At 30.9% G+C, this 19707-nt stretch overlaps 2 protein-coding genes across 8 annotated transcripts; one reads left to right on the top strand and one right to left on the bottom strand.

Annotated features, from left to right (window-relative positions):
• The first annotated feature begins 6075 nt into the window (after positions 1-6075).
• Positions 6076-8407, top strand: LOC105140179 (Myb domain protein). 2 transcript variants are annotated; one of them, XM_011046906.1, is made up of 4 exons: positions 6076-6212; positions 7184-7291; positions 7796-7855; positions 7983-8407. In XM_011046906.1, the coding sequence occupies exons 1-4, from the start codon at positions 6123-6125 to the stop codon at positions 7995-7997; spliced, it is 273 nt and encodes a 90-aa protein (XP_011045208.1). In that variant the 5' UTR covers positions 6076-6122; the 3' UTR covers positions 7998-8407. The 2 variants fall into 2 exon arrangements, with proteins under 2 accessions (XP_011045208.1, XP_011045206.1); XM_011046904.1 differs by having other exon boundaries at positions 7796-7860.
• On the bottom strand, positions 8268-18589 carry LOC105140180 (uncharacterized). 6 transcript variants are annotated; one of them, XM_011046910.1, is made up of 10 exons: positions 18326-18589; positions 18192-18217; positions 17844-17916; positions 17540-17749; positions 16592-16714; positions 16460-16517; positions 16290-16363; positions 15702-15790; positions 15546-15618; positions 8268-8640 (listed from the first exon to the last, which is right to left on the bottom strand). In XM_011046910.1, the coding sequence occupies exons 1-9, from the start codon at positions 18422-18424 to the stop codon at positions 15552-15554; spliced, it is 819 nt and encodes a 272-aa protein (XP_011045212.1). In that variant the 5' UTR covers positions 18425-18589; the 3' UTR covers positions 8268-8640; positions 15546-15551. The 6 variants fall into 6 exon arrangements, with proteins under 6 accessions (XP_011045212.1, XP_011045213.1, XP_011045211.1 ...); XM_011046911.1 differs by lacking the exon at positions 8268-8640 and adding an exon at positions 9564-9877; XM_011046909.1 differs by lacking the exon at positions 8268-8640 and adding an exon at positions 9564-9864.
• Between the last annotated feature and the right edge of the window lie 1118 nt (positions 18590-19707).

Genomic DNA, 19707 nt, shown 5'->3' with positions numbered 1-19707 from the left:
CAACTGGATTATAACTAAAAAATTATATTGAAAATACAAATAAAGCATTTGGATGCAAGTTTTAAAAATATTTCTTTTAAAGGTAATTTAGTCATTTTTATCGTGCTTTAGAAATGTGAAAAAAACGGAGTTGTCCCCTATCAATATAATAATGACTAATGAATTTTATGAAAAGACTATACTCACACTAATAACTAATTCAAATATTTTTTGAAAATAAAATAAAATTATCATTATATTATTCTATTGAACAATGACTCATGAAAAGTGTTTTTCCAAGGCCATTTAGTTTTGGTTAATTTACACATGAGATGTTCCTTTAGAATAATGTTTGGTTTTTTGATATACATTTTGAACTTTTAGTTTTTTTTAAAAAAAGAAATTTGTTCCATATTTTTTAATTCCTTTTACAAAAGAGTTATAATTGAAAATTTTTTAGTCATCATATATTTTATTGTGCATATAATTTACTCCTTAAATTAATTTTTTTTTCAATTAAGCTCCTACATCTCAACCTGTAAACTTGATCAAAATTAATCAAAGATTTAAATGTATTGACAAATAAGGTAACAAGAGTTAAGTGAATTTAAATGGGTATACATGTTTAAAAAAATAAAAATTTTATTTCTTATAAGTTTATGACATCTATTCTAAGAAGTTTTCCTTATTTTCTTTATTAAAAAAATCATTTCCCTTCTTTTAACCTAGATAATTAAGGCAAAGAAATCAAAAATAAAAATAATAATTATTACTAGTTTACTTCTCATGTTATGTTGCGGGTTAGATTAAGCAAATTTTAACATAAAAAATGAATATCCAAATCACAAGGAGTTCATTGATATTTCCATTAAACTCAGTCTAGCAAGTCAAACTTGAAACTCCAAACTGAAGTCCTTGTCAAGTTTGGGTTTCAGAGTAAATCATGTAAGAGTTATCTTGATGTGAATTAGTCAACTTGAAATGTTTCAAGATAAAATAAACAAATCAAAGAAAAAAACAAAAAAAACTAGATATACAGGTTTAAAAGTGACCTAAATGATCATTACAAAAAAGTTTTACTGAAACAAAATACAACTCATGTCTTTCTTCTTTTTTTTTAACATTGAGACAATGACGTATTAGATTGATTTCAGTCAACTCAGGTTAATTCATCAAACCTGTGACCTAGTTTGTGGATTTCAATAGGTTAATAATATTTTTTTATTTTCATTATATCATAAAAAAATATGACGACAATTTAGAATCAACCTAATATTAAAAAAAAAACAATGAGAAATGCTAAAGATTTATCAGGAAAAAAAAAAAACAAGATTAGGCCAAGAGTGTGAACTTGAGTAGCCCATCATATCAAGACCTTAAAAAAAAAAGCCACCACCGTTAAACTCTCCTCGTTGAACAGAACACATTAACATAAAAATCAACTTTTTTTAAGGATAAAATTTTTGTCAAACTTTCTTTCTTCTTGTCATTTTCAGGTGATTTTTTCTCTCATCTTTCTAACTCAAGGAATGAAATATAAAGAAATAAATGTTTGGATCAAAATAAAAATTCTTATTAATTTGGAGTTAGACATAAATTTTCTCCATGAATTATATTTTAGTTTCATATCTCCAAATATTGTGTTTTTACCATAATCTCAAGCCTAATGTCTTCTAATTATGTTATAGAAGGGCTTGATTGAAAATAAAAAAAATTAAAATTTAAAAAATAGTTGAGGTCAGATGCATGGTTCACTTTTCGAGTTCATTTGGTATTTGGTATTGTGGAGGTAGTTGTTTTTCAAAGTACTTTTCGTTAAAAATATATCTAAATAATATTTTTTAATTTCTAAAAAAAAATGACATCAGTACATTAAAATGATCTGAAAACACCAAAAAAATTTATTTGAAGCAAAAAAATTAAAGCACTTTTAAAACACAAAACTAAACAAGTTCTTCATTCATGTCTTTTATAAATGGATTATATCTCAACGTAATAGCTTAGTCTTTAAACTACTTGATACCTTTTCTTTTATTGGATTAGTTGATTATGGATGTGATCAATTTTTGTGATTGTAGTGTTAATGTTTTATATATATATATATATAGAATTTTGACAAATTTTATGATTGAAATACACAAACTTAATTGAAAAATATTGTTAGAGATCAAATTATTATTGTAAAAGATAATAACTAAAAAATTTCAATCAAGGACATTTTTTTAGTAAAATACATGGATAACAAGAAAAAAAATTAAGACAAATAATATATATATATATATACATACCAAGAAAAATCTCATATCATAGGAACGTTAGATATGTCAATTTTTAATGGCCTTAGTGACTCCAGCATATAAAAAGATGTGATGATTACAAAGATATAATGTGTACAGATAATACTACATCACTTATATGTGTTATATTGCAGGTCAAATTAAAATTTTTAAATATTAAAAAAATATTTAGAACTTGCTAATATATTTTCAAGAAGAAATTTTTTTTTAATTATATAAAAATTAACCCGATATGACTCGATAGACTTGAAAAGTTCAAAGGTGACTTGGATAATCAGAAAAATAAAAAACATAGTTTGACTAAAATAAACTTCAAAATGATATTTTTTTAAAAAAGATATTGAAACTGCAACATATTGGATTAACTCGGGTCAGTCTAATTTAATAAATAAAATTCAAGATTTGAGTCATTAGGCTATGATAAACTCTTAAGAAGCAAATAAAAAACATATCAAAGCTTTATTCTTAATCAATCTAATATAATGTTGAAGAATGAAATTAAAAAAATTAATTAAAAAAAAGCAAGTCAACTCAAGTTATTTTTCCAAGCCTGAATCATGAAACTGATAGAAAGAAAATTAAAATAAATTATGAATCTTGATTCCTAGGAAATTCAATATTGAATAATAATAAAAAAAAATTGAGTTAACCCGGGTTAACCCATCAAATCTTAAACTCAAGTTATGAGACTGGGATAACTTAATAAAAAACAAATTGAAATAAATTATGAAGTTTAATTTATAATCAACCCAAAATATTGAAATTAAAATTGAAAAAAAAATTAATTAGAAAAAACTTAGAAAAACCTAAGTTAACTGATTTAACTTATAAAATTCACGAGGTGATTATGAAGTTTAATTCTTAATAATTTTAATATTAAAAGATGAAGTTGTTAAAGAAAAACTAAATTTTAAAAAAAAATTAAGAAAAGAGAAACAAATGATTGTTAATTAAGATAAAAAAAAAAAAAGAACACAAAAGAAAGAATAGAAACCCAACGAAACATCCATGCTCTCTTATTGCAGCCAGCAGCCAGCCACACAAGAACATAAAACGATAATAAAGGTTAGCTAGAAAGAAAATTCACAAATACTTCGAATATAATTTGCTGAATTAAGTTATTTATGAGTAGCACAAGATGGGCTCGTAATTAAATAAAAGGATTAAGCTTCCAATTTTGATTTCATAGACAACATTACTAGTTAGTCAGAAATGTTATCATTAAGAACTTGATGAGTCTACTAAATGATTTTCTCATACTTGGATTATATCTAGGAGTAGGAGTGATCATTTTCGGTTCGGTTCGGTTTTTATATAAAAAAAAAGAAAACAAACCAAAAAAAAAAAATTTAAAAAAAAACCCGAAACCGGGTCAAACCGACTAGTTTCGGTTCGGTTTGGTTTGGTTTTTTAGGGGATAAAACGGTTCAAATTGGTTTGGCTCGGTTTTTCTGGTTTTGGCTCGGTTTTTTTTTCGATTTCAGTTCGGTTCGGTTCGGTTTTTTGGTTATAAAACCGAAACCGAACCGAACTGGATGGTTTTTTCAAAATTTTAATCAGTTTTTTTTTTCAGTTCGGTTTTTTTTATTATTTTTTTTCCGGTTTTCTCGATTTAATCGGGTTTTCGGGTTTTTTGCTCACCCCTAATTATATCTAACCGAGCTCTAGCTAGCAGCATATCACTAAATTAACTAGGTTCATCGGCAACTAGTAATTAATTAAAACAAGCAGAAAGCTCCGGTTCAACCTAATATATAATAAAAGGATTAATCAAACCGAATGAAATAAAAAGAAAAGAGGTATGATTTTATCACATTTGATTTATAATACATACTTGTCATAGTTTTGGCTTCATCTTAGCCCGTGGTGCGTGAACAATATTAATATTTCATGTTTTAGCTAACTATAAAGCTTAGCTTACAAAATAATTTAATTCCCACGTGGGACACATTGTTAATTGGATAACAGCCACGGTTTAGGGTTGGTTAACCTGTTTTTTATTAAAATTATATTTTTTTCAAATTAGTTTTTTTGTGTTTTTAAATTGTTTTTATGTGTTGATACTAAAAAAAAATAAAAAACATTTCAATATATTTATAAATAAAAAGCATTTTAAAATATAATATTTACCACACTCTCAACCAATCTCTTAATATCTTATCAACATACTAGGAATCTAAATTAAATAATTAATAGCAAGTTTAGAAATATAGTTGTAATTATTTTTTAAAGTAATTTTCACTTTGAAATATATTAAAATAATTTTTTTTATTTTTTAAAAATTATTTTTTATATTAATACATCAAAATAATATAAAAAAATAAAAAAATTAATTTAAAACTTTAAAAAATAAAATAAAAAATTAATTTTCTTCAATAATATTTAACAGTAGTTTAGAACAATTAAGTTCAACTAATTGTCTAGCTTACTAGGCTCCGCTGCATAATTTGTCAACTCAAATTCTACTTAATTAACACTAGCTGGAACATAGATCGATGGACGCCCCCTGGTTTGACCCAATCATATCCAATTAATTAAAATATATCTAGTTAAATTAATCTTTAGCAGCTGTGAAATATTGATTTCTTGTTGATGAGATGTGTGCAGGGCACGTGGCATCCGTCATCACTCTACCTCTCATTATCGTCACCCGCCATGATCACCATCGCCTAACAGCATGAAAATTAGGAAGATAATTGTAGTCATTATGAGCAACTAATTAATTATTATATACATCATAGGAGGAAGTTGTTGCGGTCTTTAACAACTTAATTATTATATATCAGCAGTTGTTGATGATAATGACTATGGGCATTATTTATAATAATAAGGTTATTTTTATAACGTGAGAACAAGTTAATTAGCCATGTTGCGTTGTTAATTTATAATTTCAAAGGCAAGTTGCTTAGTTAATTCTGTGATCCAACTAAATTAACTAAGGGATTAAGCTACAGGGTGTCAAAGGAGATTCTCAGGAGAGCTTATGATTTAATATTAATTTTAGGTAATCATGTTTACTGAAATCAACATCTTAATCGCGTAATTCAATGTCAATTTAGGTCCATTTGGGATGAGGGTGATGAGCAATATGTAGAGAAAATAGGAGAATTACCTTAATTTTGTAATTTATTAGAGAATAATAATAATAATAATAATAATTAGAATCTATAGTCTTCCTTCTCCGTATATAAATAAATTAATCCATACACGGTATGCATTTGTTTTTATTTGTTTTTTAAAATTAAAAAAAAAACTAGAAAATGCCAAGATTAGGACAAACCACAACCTATATTTTAATTAAGAGCAATTGGGATTTAATTAGAGATAAATAAGTCTTGCAAAAAGTTGACATTTAGATTCCATAAGATTCACAGGAGAGAATCAAGTCGAAATTCATCAATTGGGTTGATAAATTCCACTGAGAATAATATTAAAAAATAAACCTTGTTTGTCCATTTGACTTTAAAAAATAAAGAAAAATAAAATGGAAAAAACATATAAAATCATGCTTTAATTTTAATATGCTAACTACCAAGAAAGCGTTCCTTGTCCGAGATGATTCCTATCCTCAAACAAATCAAACACACACAAAAAAAAAAAACATATTTAAAGTGCTGTTAGAAAAATAAATTAAAAATTGTGAAATTACCACATCATTTCATTTAAAATTTTACATTTGCATATGGCTAAAACAAATTTACCTTGGACCCGTTACCCACAAGAACTAGCAAAAACCCAGTGGGCCGAATAAATAGCTTTTCATGGTCTGGGCCCAATTCAGTTATAAGCAGAAAGAGAGCTACTGGAGATCCTTTTGAGCAGCGAAGAAGAAGAAGAAGAGAAGAAATGTTAGCAATACAGAAAGCAATCAGGAGAGTCCATACAAGCCTGGATGTTCCACGCCTTACGAGATTCACTCTCCAAGCACCCAAAAATGTAAGAAAAAAACATTCCTTTTCTTTTCCCTTTGCAACTTTTTTATGTGATTTGGTAAATTCATCTGTTATTTTCTCGAGGTTGATATAAGATTGAGTAGTTTATAGAAACTGGGTTCATTATGTTTTTTTAGTATCTTTTAAGTGTTTGGTAAATTTGTGATGGGTTTGTTTAATACCGTGGGAAGAGAGAAATTTTGAATGCTGCAAGCAAGAAAAAACCTAACAAGATGTGTTTTATGGAGTCAATATGGTGTTTGTATGATAGTTTAAGCTGATGAGCTTGCTTATGAAAATCTAGGGAAAAGTATGGAAAAAGGGTATTCGAATCGACCATTCGATGTTAAGAAAGGGAGCTTTATGAGGGCATCTTGTGGTCAATCGGTTTTTCTAATTGACGAGGAATAATTAACTTAATATGCACTGAACTGACATTATTATTAACTTAATTACATGTTTGCTGATGTTTGAAGAACAACTTCAACACCATTGTCTGATTTGGTTGCCGTAGCCACAACATGGCTGAAACTAAAGTTTGATCCTTACCTAGGTGATTTGTTTTGTGAAGTCTTCTTTGTTCACGTTGGTCACCTGTGCATTTCAAGATTTTCTCTTGGTACTTATTCTGGATGGCAGACAATGTAGCATAGAGGGAATACACATTGCCTGACATGCTATGTATGTGGGTGATTTCTAAAAAGATCCTCAGGTAGTGCAAGTGTCTCTTGAAAACAGGGCACATTATTCGTTTCCTTTCTTTGTTAAATGTTTCATAATATCAAATATTGATATGAAGGAGGATATTTAAATTCAATACTAACTGAATATCCTTTAATATTTGTTGAAATGCTGGTAATGATATTCAGTATCATGTTTCTGTTATCTTTTTCAAGGTTTTTTGTGACCATATCATGTCTTATATTTTGTCTGCCATATAGCTCAGTTGTGCTTATGTTCTCTTTGAATCTCCAGGTAGAGGTGGAATATGCTAATGGTAGCAAGTTTAATCTGTCAGCTGAGTTCTTGAGAATACATAGTCCAGCTGTTGATGGAAAAGTTAGGTCAGTTGGGGGTGAGAAGGTAAAAAAATTTAATCTTTGCCTCATTATAAAATTGATGCTCCACCCAGGTTTACATGCATGCATACAAAAAAAGAAATCCTATCATGTATGTTCCACAATCAACATTATTGATCATTTTTTGTGAGTTGCTTTTTATGGTCATTTGAGTGGCTGGTGATTAGAACAATTTATTAAATGATACAGTAGAAGAGCTCGATTTCATTGAAGTTTTGTGCTTCAAAAGCTAAATGTTTGGGCAATATATGACCTCATTTATTCTGCTTTTTATCCCATTCCATTCCATCTTTTTGAATCCTGCTCGTGTTAAACTGGAGAAACAAAAATATGTTTTCTGCTTTGGCGTGGATAGTAAAGTTAAAATTTAGCAAGCTTCGATGGAGTTTTGGAATCTCAATTGTACACTAGACCATATGTTCCCGAATGAACAATTTGTCTTCCTACACTGTATACGTTTTCATCCATAAATGTTAAGTTGCCTGAATGCTTGATATTCATTAACCAGGTGATAGTTGGGCGACGCCATGTTGGCATCATGTCTGCTGAACCTGTAGGAAACTATGGGGTAAGGTATTCAAGGCTTAAGCTTTGTGTTCGTATCTTTATTTTGCTTTATGCTGACGCAAACTTCTCATACAAACGTGCTCATAATGTAAAATATGGTGATGGTGTGATTTGGGTGAATGATTCAGGATGATTTTCGATGATTTGCATAAAACTGGAATATACACATGGGATTATTTCTACCATCTTGGCAGCAATAAGTTTACGCTGATGAGAAATTACATCAAGACTCTAAGGAAGCATGGCCTCAGCCGGGATCCACCTAGAAGAAAATGATGGTGGCTTTAGTTGATCATCCTTGCTGGTTTCATAACTGGTGCTCCACTGTGAGAAATGAGCAGGAAGGGGACTCAAACTTGATCAAAGATTTCCTTTTTCTCACTGAAACTGTGAAGTTCAAATATGACAACAGATTTCACAGCAGCAGGTCAAACAATTGCAAATGTTGTTTACATGCTATCAATTTAGGTTTAGAAACATGAATGATTTTATTTTGTTTGTGTGACACCCACAAGATACTTTTGAGATATAACACAATTTCCCATTGAACATCCTCAGTCGTGTAGGTCAGAAGCCCTTTTCCACTCTGTCCCACGCTTTGCTTGACAGGTTCAATAGGACATCAATAATTTCTGTTTAGAATTTTGCAAAGACACATCGATACCATTAACTTTGGACTTTCCCTTTTTTTTTTTCGCTCTTTTTTTTTTCCCGCAAGATTCTTTTGAGCGCCATGCTCTGAATTTCTTGTATTATTTAATGAATCCTTCGTGTGTTGACTGCCTCCTGAAAAGCATTAAATAAATCATTTTTGGTTCATTTAACTATTTTAAATAAATCGGCTCACAAATTGTTAATGACAAACATTCTATGACTACAAAGTTTATATATATATATATATGAAAAATGAAACGTCGATCACATGAAGAACATAAAAGATTGAGAAATGAAGAGCATAAACCATAAAATTAAACTCTTACGTAGTTCTTGGGAAGGTTGAGAGAAAGTGCAAGTATATTACACACATACCATGTCTTGCAATATTTTGGGGGATCACACGCTTTTATTCGTTGGCTTCTTAGCTGTATTACTCGCAGACCATGTCTTACAAGGTTGTCATGGATATTTGTTGTTCTATTCACTAAACATCAGGCCTGAGCAAATATTACTGTGATTAATATCTATATACAGAATTACAGAATATGTATTTCTTAAAGTGCTAGGAGAAACATTACTAGCAAAATCACCTTATTTCCAAGTGCTAGAAGAAACATTACAGAATATTAAATGAATGAAAAAGCTTCCTACGACATTAGTTTCAAACAGATAACCTTTCCTACATATTATATAGCCTGCGCTGTGGATTTCAGTCCACATTAAGTTTTTCCAAGCAGAAAGAAAAGGAACAATCACCAAAAAAAAAAAAAAACCCAGCTTTTCAACTTTCGAGAAATTTAGTAGGTAGATCAGGAAGGAATGAAGAATTCAGCTATTAATCGTGATCTTCACGATAATAATTGACTCTTGTAGAATCTGTAGCCAGAAAATTGGAAAACCGGGCTTCATTTTGCAATTATTTATTAGAGAGTAATATAAAATTATACATTGGATATCTTGGGATCTCACTTATTATATTAAATTATTGGGTTGATCATGTACAAAGACAGAGACATAGACACAGAAACAAAAGCTGTTGTCAATCTTTCATGCATTGTTACTCGTAGTTGTACATATATATAGCAAATTGCATTATGGTCTTGGTCTAGAATCAAGCCAAATGACACGTAATTACATATTCAAATCTCTTAAACTTAGGAAGAACGTATTAAATCTATTGTTTCCGCATTTGCTAATTATGCCAAGCAATCTACCAACATCTGCTAATTATCCAAGTGATCTGCAACTGCCAACCTTAAGCTAGATCAAGAACCGGATCAAGAAGATTGAGTGATCCAAGCTTGGAAAGTAACTGATGGAATCTTGTTGAAGCCAGAGACTTGGTAAATATATTTGCAAATTAATCCTGACTCCGAGTGTTATGAGTTTCTATTATCTAATATTGAACTTGTTCTCAAACATAATGGCAATCAACTTTAATATGCTTATTTCTGTCATAAAATATTAGATTGGACACAATGTGCATGACAATTTAATTACCACAGTAAAGAGACATAGGCTGAGGAGGTAAAAAACACAAATCCTCAAGTAATGCTGGAGAGCAATTACCAATTGTTTTTAACTTTTTCATGAAACCAAATTTCCCCCAACAAATATATAATATCCAGTGGTTGATTTGCAATCAAGAGTGTTTCTTGTCCAGTCTGCATCAATATATCCAAGTACCTGGGTGTGACCATTATTTTTCATAAGTAAACCACATCCAATAGACAATTTAAGGTATCAAGGAATCCTTTTAACAATCAACATATGATTTATAGTATGTGAATGCATGAATTAGCTCATAAGGATGACTGCATGGCTTATATCGGGTCGCATAATTATAAAATAAATAAGCTTTCCTACCATCATTTGATAAAGTTGTGGTTGTTTAGGGAGTTCATCATCCATTGTCATCTGCAATTTATTGTCCAAATGAATCCTGACAAGCTTGCAATCAAGCATATCTACTTCTTGTAGCAGATCAAAGATGTATTTCAGTTGGTTTAAAAACAGCCCCTTGGGTGAAGTAACCGTTTATATAGCAAGGACGTATTTGAGGGCACCATGTTCTTTAATAGCAAATTTTTGATGAAGAGGGAACCCATTTTCTTCAAGTACTACACTCAACTTAGCATACCAAGCACAGAGAGATTATTTCAATCCATAAATGGATTTGTATAATTTGCAAACCAAATTTGGATCACAATCGTTGGGATGTCCAGGTGGTATCTTTATATATATTTCCTTTCTGAGATCACCACATAAGGAGGCGTACTTTACATCCATTTAAGACAATGTCCAACCATGATTTACAACAATTGAAAGCAGAATTCTGATAGTATTCATTTTCACAACAAGTGCAAAAGTCTTCTTATAGTATACACCATATGTTTAAGTGAACCCTTGTGTAACCAGTTGTGCTTTATGTCTCTCAATGATGTCATCTGACCTGAATTCAGTCCTGTATATCCATCAGCAACCCACAACCTTTTTTTCCTTTTGGAAGTGGTACAACAATCCAAGTGTTACTTTCATTTAAGGCTTGAAGTTCCTACTACATTACCTTCTGCCATTCCTCTTGTAGATTTGCTTCACGAAAATTTTGAGGATCTAACCTCTTAGGGATAGTGTTGAGAAAAGAAATGTGTGGTGACAAAAGTCTATAATAAGTTAGAGCATTGTTTACTAGATGTCTTACAATATAGATCACAAAATCATGAAGCCTGGATGGTTGTTGTCGATTACGGGTTGAATGGCGTCTATGGAAGCTTCAAATTCACTAATAGAGGTAGCTGTCATAATTGTATCATCAGTTTCAGATGATATAGGATCAAAATCAGCAAAGTGTCCCATGTCTGTGGCGTTAGATGACAAGTCTGATGGATTTTTATCATCTAATGGAAGTGGCAATGGGAACAAATTGAATGTGGACCCCCCCTGTCTATTAATTATGCTAGAATGAGGGTAATATGCAGTGCTCTCATCAAAGTATATGTCTCTTGTTACCAGCAGCTTTTGTGAATTAGGGTAGTAGCATTTGCATCCCTTTTGTGTAGGTGAGTAACCCAAGAAAATACATTTGACAGCTCGATGGTCTAGCTTATCCCATTATGAAGGCTGAATGTGTACGTGGCTGAAAACCTAAAAACCCTGAGATGCATTAATTTTGGTGGTTTTCTTGTCAACAACTCACCAGGAGAATTAAAATCTGGAGTTTTACAAGAAGCCTGATTTATAAGGTAAGTAGTTGTGACTACTTTTTATGACCAAAATATTTTAAGAACATCCATTTAGAACATTAGTGATCTTGTATTTTATTTATGCTATTTTTATTGTGAAGTTCCCACACAACTAGTTTGATGAATAATACAATATATGCTTAAATATTATGTCATGATGTGTAATATATATTCGATGCAATTATCTAATCTTAAAATTTTTATTGTGGATATAAATTAAGTTTTGACTAAATTACAAAAATTTTAAAAAATAGTTGTGACTTTATTTTTTTGATTTTAAAAGATATAGCCAAGTAAATTATGAGTAATCGCCAATAAATATAACGAAATATTTGTAGTTATCAAAGAACATAAAATTAGCCCCAAACATCATAATGTACCATATCAAATGATTTATCAGAACAAGAAGTAAAATAAAAACAATGGTAGATAAATAGAATTTGATAGATGACACACATCATAAATTATTGAATTACCATTCAAACAAAGAAATAATTTAGACAAAATAGGTTTGAAGGATGAGCCAAACATTGATGTTATAGTTTTTGTTCAAAATTTAGATTAGCATTGACGTGAAGTCCCCTAAAAAGACAAAGGTTTGTTTAAGTCATCAATATAGTTATTTTCTTGATTGACAATAGCTTAAAAAGAAATGAAGAAACATATAAGACTAGAGATGCAATTGTTTAAGAAAGTAATTTCACTTTCCCTTATCCAAAAACAGGTGTTATGTCACTATTGACAACTGAAATATGAGATGATGAGGATAAAATTTTAAAGTCAAATACAAGATTTTGATCCTTGAATATGTGATCAGTGGCATCAGAATCTATGACTCGATAATTATTCACTTTATCTATTGTGAGAGTTTATGTGAAGGCATTCAAAATACCTTAAATTTCTTCAGTTAGAACACTTTTATTAGTAGTAAGAAATCCTGCAAACTTTCCAAGCAGTGCAAAGAAGTTTTCAATTTCTTTTTTAGTCTGTTTTGCTTGAAGATATGCTGCAAACTCATTGATGAGAGTTACAACACTAGACGTAAAAGTGGACAATCCATCTATTGTTGTATTGGTCATCACATTAGCCTTATATTCGGATGACTGATACCTCTTCTAGTATGCCTTGGAATCTCTTGCAAATTTTGGTTTCAGGTATAAATGTAAAGCCCAACAATGGTCAGTGAAGTGGCTGAAATTATTTCAGTAGTTGCACTTCAAGTTAGATTGTCTTCCCTTAGTTTGTTTGTCTTTAGAATATCTAGAGTTTGACAAATATCCTCTAGGTTCAGATATGTCAGGTTTGGTGTTTACATTCATAGCCCTTCTTCTAGTTTCCTCTCGTTAAATGGTTGCACACATACTTGCAAACGATGGAAGTTTTGGATTCGTAAGTATATATGACTTTGAAGATCTTCGTATAATAGAGATAGATTGGCCAAAAGATGGAAAATCTTGCCTTATTCAGCTTATTTCAATAATGTTGTATGATTAGCAGTGTGAGGTCTGGATACTGCTAGTTTATTCCACAAGCTTTTCATGCTTCCAAGATATTGAACAAAAGATTTAGCTTCTTGTGGCAAACATGAAATATCTTTCTTAAATGAAATACATGTGCAACATTGTTCTGATTCCTATACATCTCCTTTACTGCCTTTTATAGATTTACAACAGATTCTGAGTAGCTGAAGATTTCTGCAATATATGGTTCCATGATGTTGAGCAGTCATGATTGAATCATTTGATCATTTGAAAACAAAGATTTATATTGGGTTGAGTTAGCATCAAGAGCAGGATTGCTTTTGTCACTAAAGTCAGTTTTAGATCTTCTTCCAACTGTTAATAACACAGCTAAACCAAGGAAGATAATTGAAATCATTCAATAGGGACTAATCACAGATGTTGGTTTGTATTACTATCAAAAGTGGTTGATGAAGAAGGAACAATCAAGGTTACCATTCCCTCGACATAAAGAAAGCTATTTAAGCAAACAAGAGGAGATTGCTATTTAAGCAAACAAGAGGAGATTGGTGGATCCTAACCTCCTCTAATATCATAGAGAAGAACTATCTCAACTCAATAGCTTTATACTCTAATATCATAGAGAAACCTACTCTAATATCATAAAGAAGAACTATCTCAACTCAATAGCTTTAATTATAAAATGAGATTCTAAAATTTAATTTTATGTTACTCTCTTAACATTTTTATATAAATTCCAAGGCAGCAAAAATAGAGGGCATGAGGTACAAAATATCTGTTTAATTTTTTCTACTATTAATTTTCACTTTTTGAATAGATTTCTCCCTTCATTAGTGACATCCAACGACCTCAATGCATCTCTTGCCGTTTAACACGCACATATCCTAAGAAATTCATTCACTACCATGAAGAGCATTAAACAAGGCATCTTTAGCTTTAGTATCAAGATTATGTCTTTTCTTCGTTGCATCATCTATTACAGTTGCTTCAATAAACCTATTTTTTACAATATCCCACATCTCTATATCTTGTGGTTGTGAAAATGTTTTCATTCTAGTTTCCTGACGTAGATAATTAGGAACACTAATAATTTGTGTGAATAATTCAACCCAAAACACAAATTCAATAAATCCAACAGCAAACATGTATAGATAGAGAAAAGAAACTCAAATGACCAATAATGATTTTTGCTTCTTAGGTACTTCCATTTATGGATGGTAATGAATGCTCTCGGATCAAGAGTTATTACTATATTTATACTATACTCATTACCTATAGAATAAAAGGTTTAGATATTCATACTCTAATGGTCCGTGTACCATTGCTTCAACACAACCAAATTTTCTTTCATAGAATGGCATCACACTTTCAATATTTATACTCCAGCAGTCATCCAAGAGAATACTAAACTTTCCTACTCCCAAGTTTCTACCCGGTTCAGAAATGGTTGCTCATTTTGTGAGTGTAAAGGCTGTTGCGGAGAAAAAGGTCAATCTTGATGGCTTGCTGAGTTTACCCAATATATTAGCACTCTCAGATGAAGAGAGAAGCCGGAGTTGACCTCCAGGTAAGAAACCCATGCACTTAAGAATCACTTCCCTTGATCTTAAGAAGACATGCAAAATGCCAGACCAGAATGACTAACCATGATTTTCTTAAAGGGTTGTGGATAGGTTTCCAACTACAAGGGCAATGCAACAGATGATGGACAGAAAGGAATACAAGATGAGGTTGATATTCCTGGTATGACAAAAAATGATGTTAAGGTGTGGGTCTAAGAAAACATGCTATTAATGAAGGCAGTGAATGTTCCTGAAGAAGGCACTAATGTCGACTAGTTCTAATGAAGATGCTGGTGATAAAGAGTGGAATCCCATGAGCTATGGTTGGTGCAGCTGTTAAATCACCTAATCAAATATGAGAATAGAGAAGGCAACAGAAATGAAAGATGCAGCCTTGCTTATCATCGTTTCTAAAGCAAGAACCACCAACAAGGTCATATGGATGTATTTTACCATTCCTAAAGCAGGAATCACCAACAAAGTCATGGATATAAATGCATAACAGAAGCAAACTAGTGGACATTGATGTGCTGTAAAATATCCTGTAAAAAGAACAATTTATAGAGCAGTTTTATTGAAGGAAAATGATGGCAAATGTACCATACTATTGTTGCACTATCTATTTCTTCTCTACACTAAAATTTAGAGTGGGTGCATCAATATCACTTTCAACCTGTAGTGCAGAACAACTATGTATAAACTAAAGCACTGTAACCATGATTACATTAAAAAAAAAAAAAGGCATGCCCCAGTTCTCATGACCTTTTCTTCTGTCCACTTTTTGAGATGTGCTTCAGCCCTTGGGAGCCCCTTTTTATTCCCCTACAGCATAAATAAGCACAGTAAAGCAATATATATGGTAGAAGAAATAAATGAGTGAAGATTAGAATATAGATTGCAAATACCTCTGGTACAAATACATGAAGATGTAGAAAAGTGCCAGAAGCATCAAAACCAGAACAGAAATTATAACATATAGTGTGCTTGTCTCTTTCTGCACATGCAAAACAACAGAGATATAATGTACAATGTAATCAACAAACCTTAATAAAAAGTGAACTTTAAGTTCGTAACGTACTCAATAATGCAACAATCGTAATGTGACATGGCAATAAATACAGGTGGGTGTCACTATAAAATCTTCTATTTCAAGATAAACCAATAAACTGGCTCCGGTTGCATTGAATGAAAGTGACTTGAATCATTTGAACAGAGGTTTCTATTACTAGATTTTTAACCTAAGAGGAAACGGTGAAAAAAGGAAAAGATAAAATGCAAGCTAAAAAGGGCCCAGGAATGCAGAAAAAATTGATTTCCATTTCCTCAACTTGTCTGCTTTTTTGTAGGTTCAAGTTTCAATTATAGGATCTCAACCCCACCTCTCAATTGCTTTGCATCGCTTGAATCAACAAGACTAGGCTTTTACGCTACCTCAGATAGACTCAGCAAAGTACAACAGCTAAAGGCAAGCACAGAAAGGGCATGAAATTTACCTTCCCCCCTTTAGAAAATGGCTTCCGACCTCCAGAGCAAGTGTGGGCATCGCAAAATTGGCGCAAGAAGAACTCTGCCAATTGAAAAAATGTCAGCTAGAAATATCATAACGCCACCAAGCTACTGAACATGTGGTAACGTCACAATTACACAGAAAGTGAAATATTACCATTGAGACGGAGAGCTGAAGGACCCTCATTGACTGGGAAACAACTATCAGCGAGACTCTGGACACAATTATCATATTGGTGAGATAAAGACCAATTAAATAGATAAAACACAAGTATAGTTGAGAGGCCACCTCACACAGATGTTTATTCCGTCCTGTGGCAGCAGGATTGCACTTGGTCTTGTGTGGCGCAGAATCCAGCACAAGATCACAATGCAATGCACCACATACATCTGCCAAGCACTTGCTATGACTCTGGGTTCAGCACAAGTGTTCAGTGTTTCAATTCCTTAAATATATTGTGACACGGTGGCTGGCAATATCCAATAGATGCATATTTCTCCATGTAATAAGAAGAATAGCGATGTAAAACTAAAGCCATAAAACTTAAAGAAACAATACAAACTTGGGCAAAAGCACTGAAAAAATAAGCTTATATAGAAACAATGACAAAGGAGTTTAAGCAAGCCAAGAGATCAGAACAATTGTGATTCATGGCTTTCCATAAGTTAAGTGGAAAAACATCAAATTATTGACAACAGATTTAGCAGGGTGTCATACTCAGAATAAGCTAGCTCAATCTAGATTTAGAATATATTTTATACAAGTTCCTTCTTCATACTAAGGGTGTGAAGGATTGAACTTCCCACAATTTTCATGAGCCTAAATTTACTGGGCGAATTCATAGTCAAACATGTGATACTCCTCAACTTTAGGTGTGACAATGTATTAGGCTATGAGCTTTTCGACATGTAATCCAGAGAATTGTCCAACAAAAAAAGCAAAAACACATACCCAGTCAACTGGCATTTTTCCTAAGACACTTTCCACATACAATCCTCATCAGAGAAACATTCCAAGATGAGTTAGCAATGTTGAGCATGTCGTTACTAAAAACTTTATTTTCCTTAACTAAAAAACACATTTAGGACATCTTAACTATGCAGCTCCATTTAACATGACATCTAATAGGAAACCAAGCTTAATTTGGATAGACCACCAAAATTCTGTTTTCAAAAAAATTACAAACATGTTATGAGATCCAAATCAATAAAGATAAAATTATCCATTAACACCTACCACATTCAACAGATCGTAATGTCTGTTATCAAAATGCTTATCAAGGTACTTCTCTTCATAAAATGTCTTCTTACAGTATCCACATCGCCATTCATTTATATCTACATGCATCTTATGCTGTTCTTGATCTCTGTATAAGTCATTCTCTGGATGAAGCCTGCACCTACTCGAGATCTTATATCGTTCTTTCTCCACAAAGGGCATCAAATACTGCATCAAACATCAAATACTAATGGACTAAACTCACTCCTCTATCAAAGCACTAAATGAAGCAATTCAAATTAAAATGGTAATTCTCCAATACCTCGTCGATTATTTTCCATGCTGCCCTGCTCCTTTCTCTCGAACAATGCACTTCTTTCTCATGCTCAAAACTTCTGATTATCAACTTCACAAATGTTAGCTATAACTAAATGGAATTGTTTAATAAAAAAAAAAGATCAGCAATTCTACAACAGATACTGAAACAAAAAGGAAGCCAAGTATAGAGGTGGAAAATTCAAGGCACTATATTTTGATCTTAAAATCTCAAATCTTGCAAAATTAAAGAAACCCAATTCAAGAATTCAGCAAATGAAGTGAATGTGAAGCAAAAAAGCTGCTAGTTTTTGGACATCTAACAATCTAAGTGAAATAGTGATATATTTATTACCTTGAAGATGCAGTTTCCTTTTGACCCTGAAGAAACGAAAACATAGGAATCAATAACTGATTTACTTGAAGAAAATAAAAAGAAGGGTCTTTATTTGATGGAAAGTGAAGGAGTGAAGTGATATTGTTATGCACCTGAGGGAAAGTAGAAGAAGAAACAGAGGTCAGTTGCAGAAAAACTGTAAAGCAGAGACAGAGAAGAACTATAGTAAGCTGTTTTCTTGTCAATCCCATTTCTTCTCAATGTTGATTGATTGATATATTGACAGTGCTATGAAGGTTTGAGCTGCTTAAATTCATTACAAACAAAAGGTTGGCGCCTGATCCCGAAGGAGAAGAAGGTAAGGAAGCCCAGAAATGCTTGTGATTGATTAAACATGATATTCTCACGCTTAACCATAAATTTATTGAATGTCTTCATTTAACTTCTTACCTGTAATTAAAATTGAGTTTTAATTATATGAATTTTGAACATTATTCACTAGTAATATATGTAATGTCTTTTAATAATATTCAAAATAATTTTTTTATATTTTAAAATTATTTTAATTTGTTGATATCAAAAATAAATTTTAATTTTTTATATCAACATTAAATTGATCTTTACAAGATAAAAAAAAATGAATCTGTTTAAAAATATTTATTATATGATTTAATTAAATTAATTTATATAAATGACATAGATCGGCATGCATATTAATAATATATATCTTGATATATTCTTATCTAGGTGCTAGGAGATATAGTTTTTTTAGATTTTTAGATAAGTAAAAAATAAAAATAAAATATATTATTTCAATGTATTTATAAATAAATAAATAATTAAAAAGCAATTATGTGTTTAGTTATTATTTAAAAAGTTAATCATCTACATCAGTAATGTAAGATGATTTTAAGACAAATGTGAACAATAAAAAACATTCTAAAATTCCACAATTTGGCTATGTAAGAACTGATTATATCTAATGATAATTAGTCATTATAAATTAAACATTCTAAAATTACACAATTTAGTTTGGCTATGTAAGAACTGATTACATCTAATGATAATTAGTCATTATAAATTAAAGAGAACAGGTAATTCTAATGAAAGATAAATATTAATTTTTTCTATTTATTCATCTAGAAATAACTATAAAATTTTTATTTAAAATGAAAAAAATATAGATAAACAAGGAGAATAAAAGGGGGTGTTTGGTCTCGATTTTGAACTGGAGTTTTTTTAAGTTTTAAATTTTTTTATTTTAAATTAATTTTTTATTTGATATTTTTAAATTATTTTAATATACTAATATAAAAATAAATTTTAAAAAATAAAAATATATATTATTTTTAAATAAAATATATTTTTAAAAAATAATTATTATTATTATCTCACATACCCCTTAATAGTCAACACGCAACCACAAGATTTAGATACATGGACACTGAATAAAAAAAATCTAAAACGATAAGTAAAAAATAAATAAAAATGTGTTGTCGGTTTTTGGATTGCTTCATAATAGACTAGGTTTTGG

Source organism: Populus euphratica, unplaced genomic scaffold (genome assembly GCF_000495115.2).
Source record: "Populus euphratica unplaced genomic scaffold, PopEup_1.0 scaffold256.1, whole genome shotgun sequence".
Classification (NCBI taxonomy): Eukaryota; Viridiplantae; Streptophyta; class Magnoliopsida; order Malpighiales; family Salicaceae; genus Populus; species Populus euphratica.
This window is presented reverse-complemented; position numbering and strand designations above follow the sequence as displayed.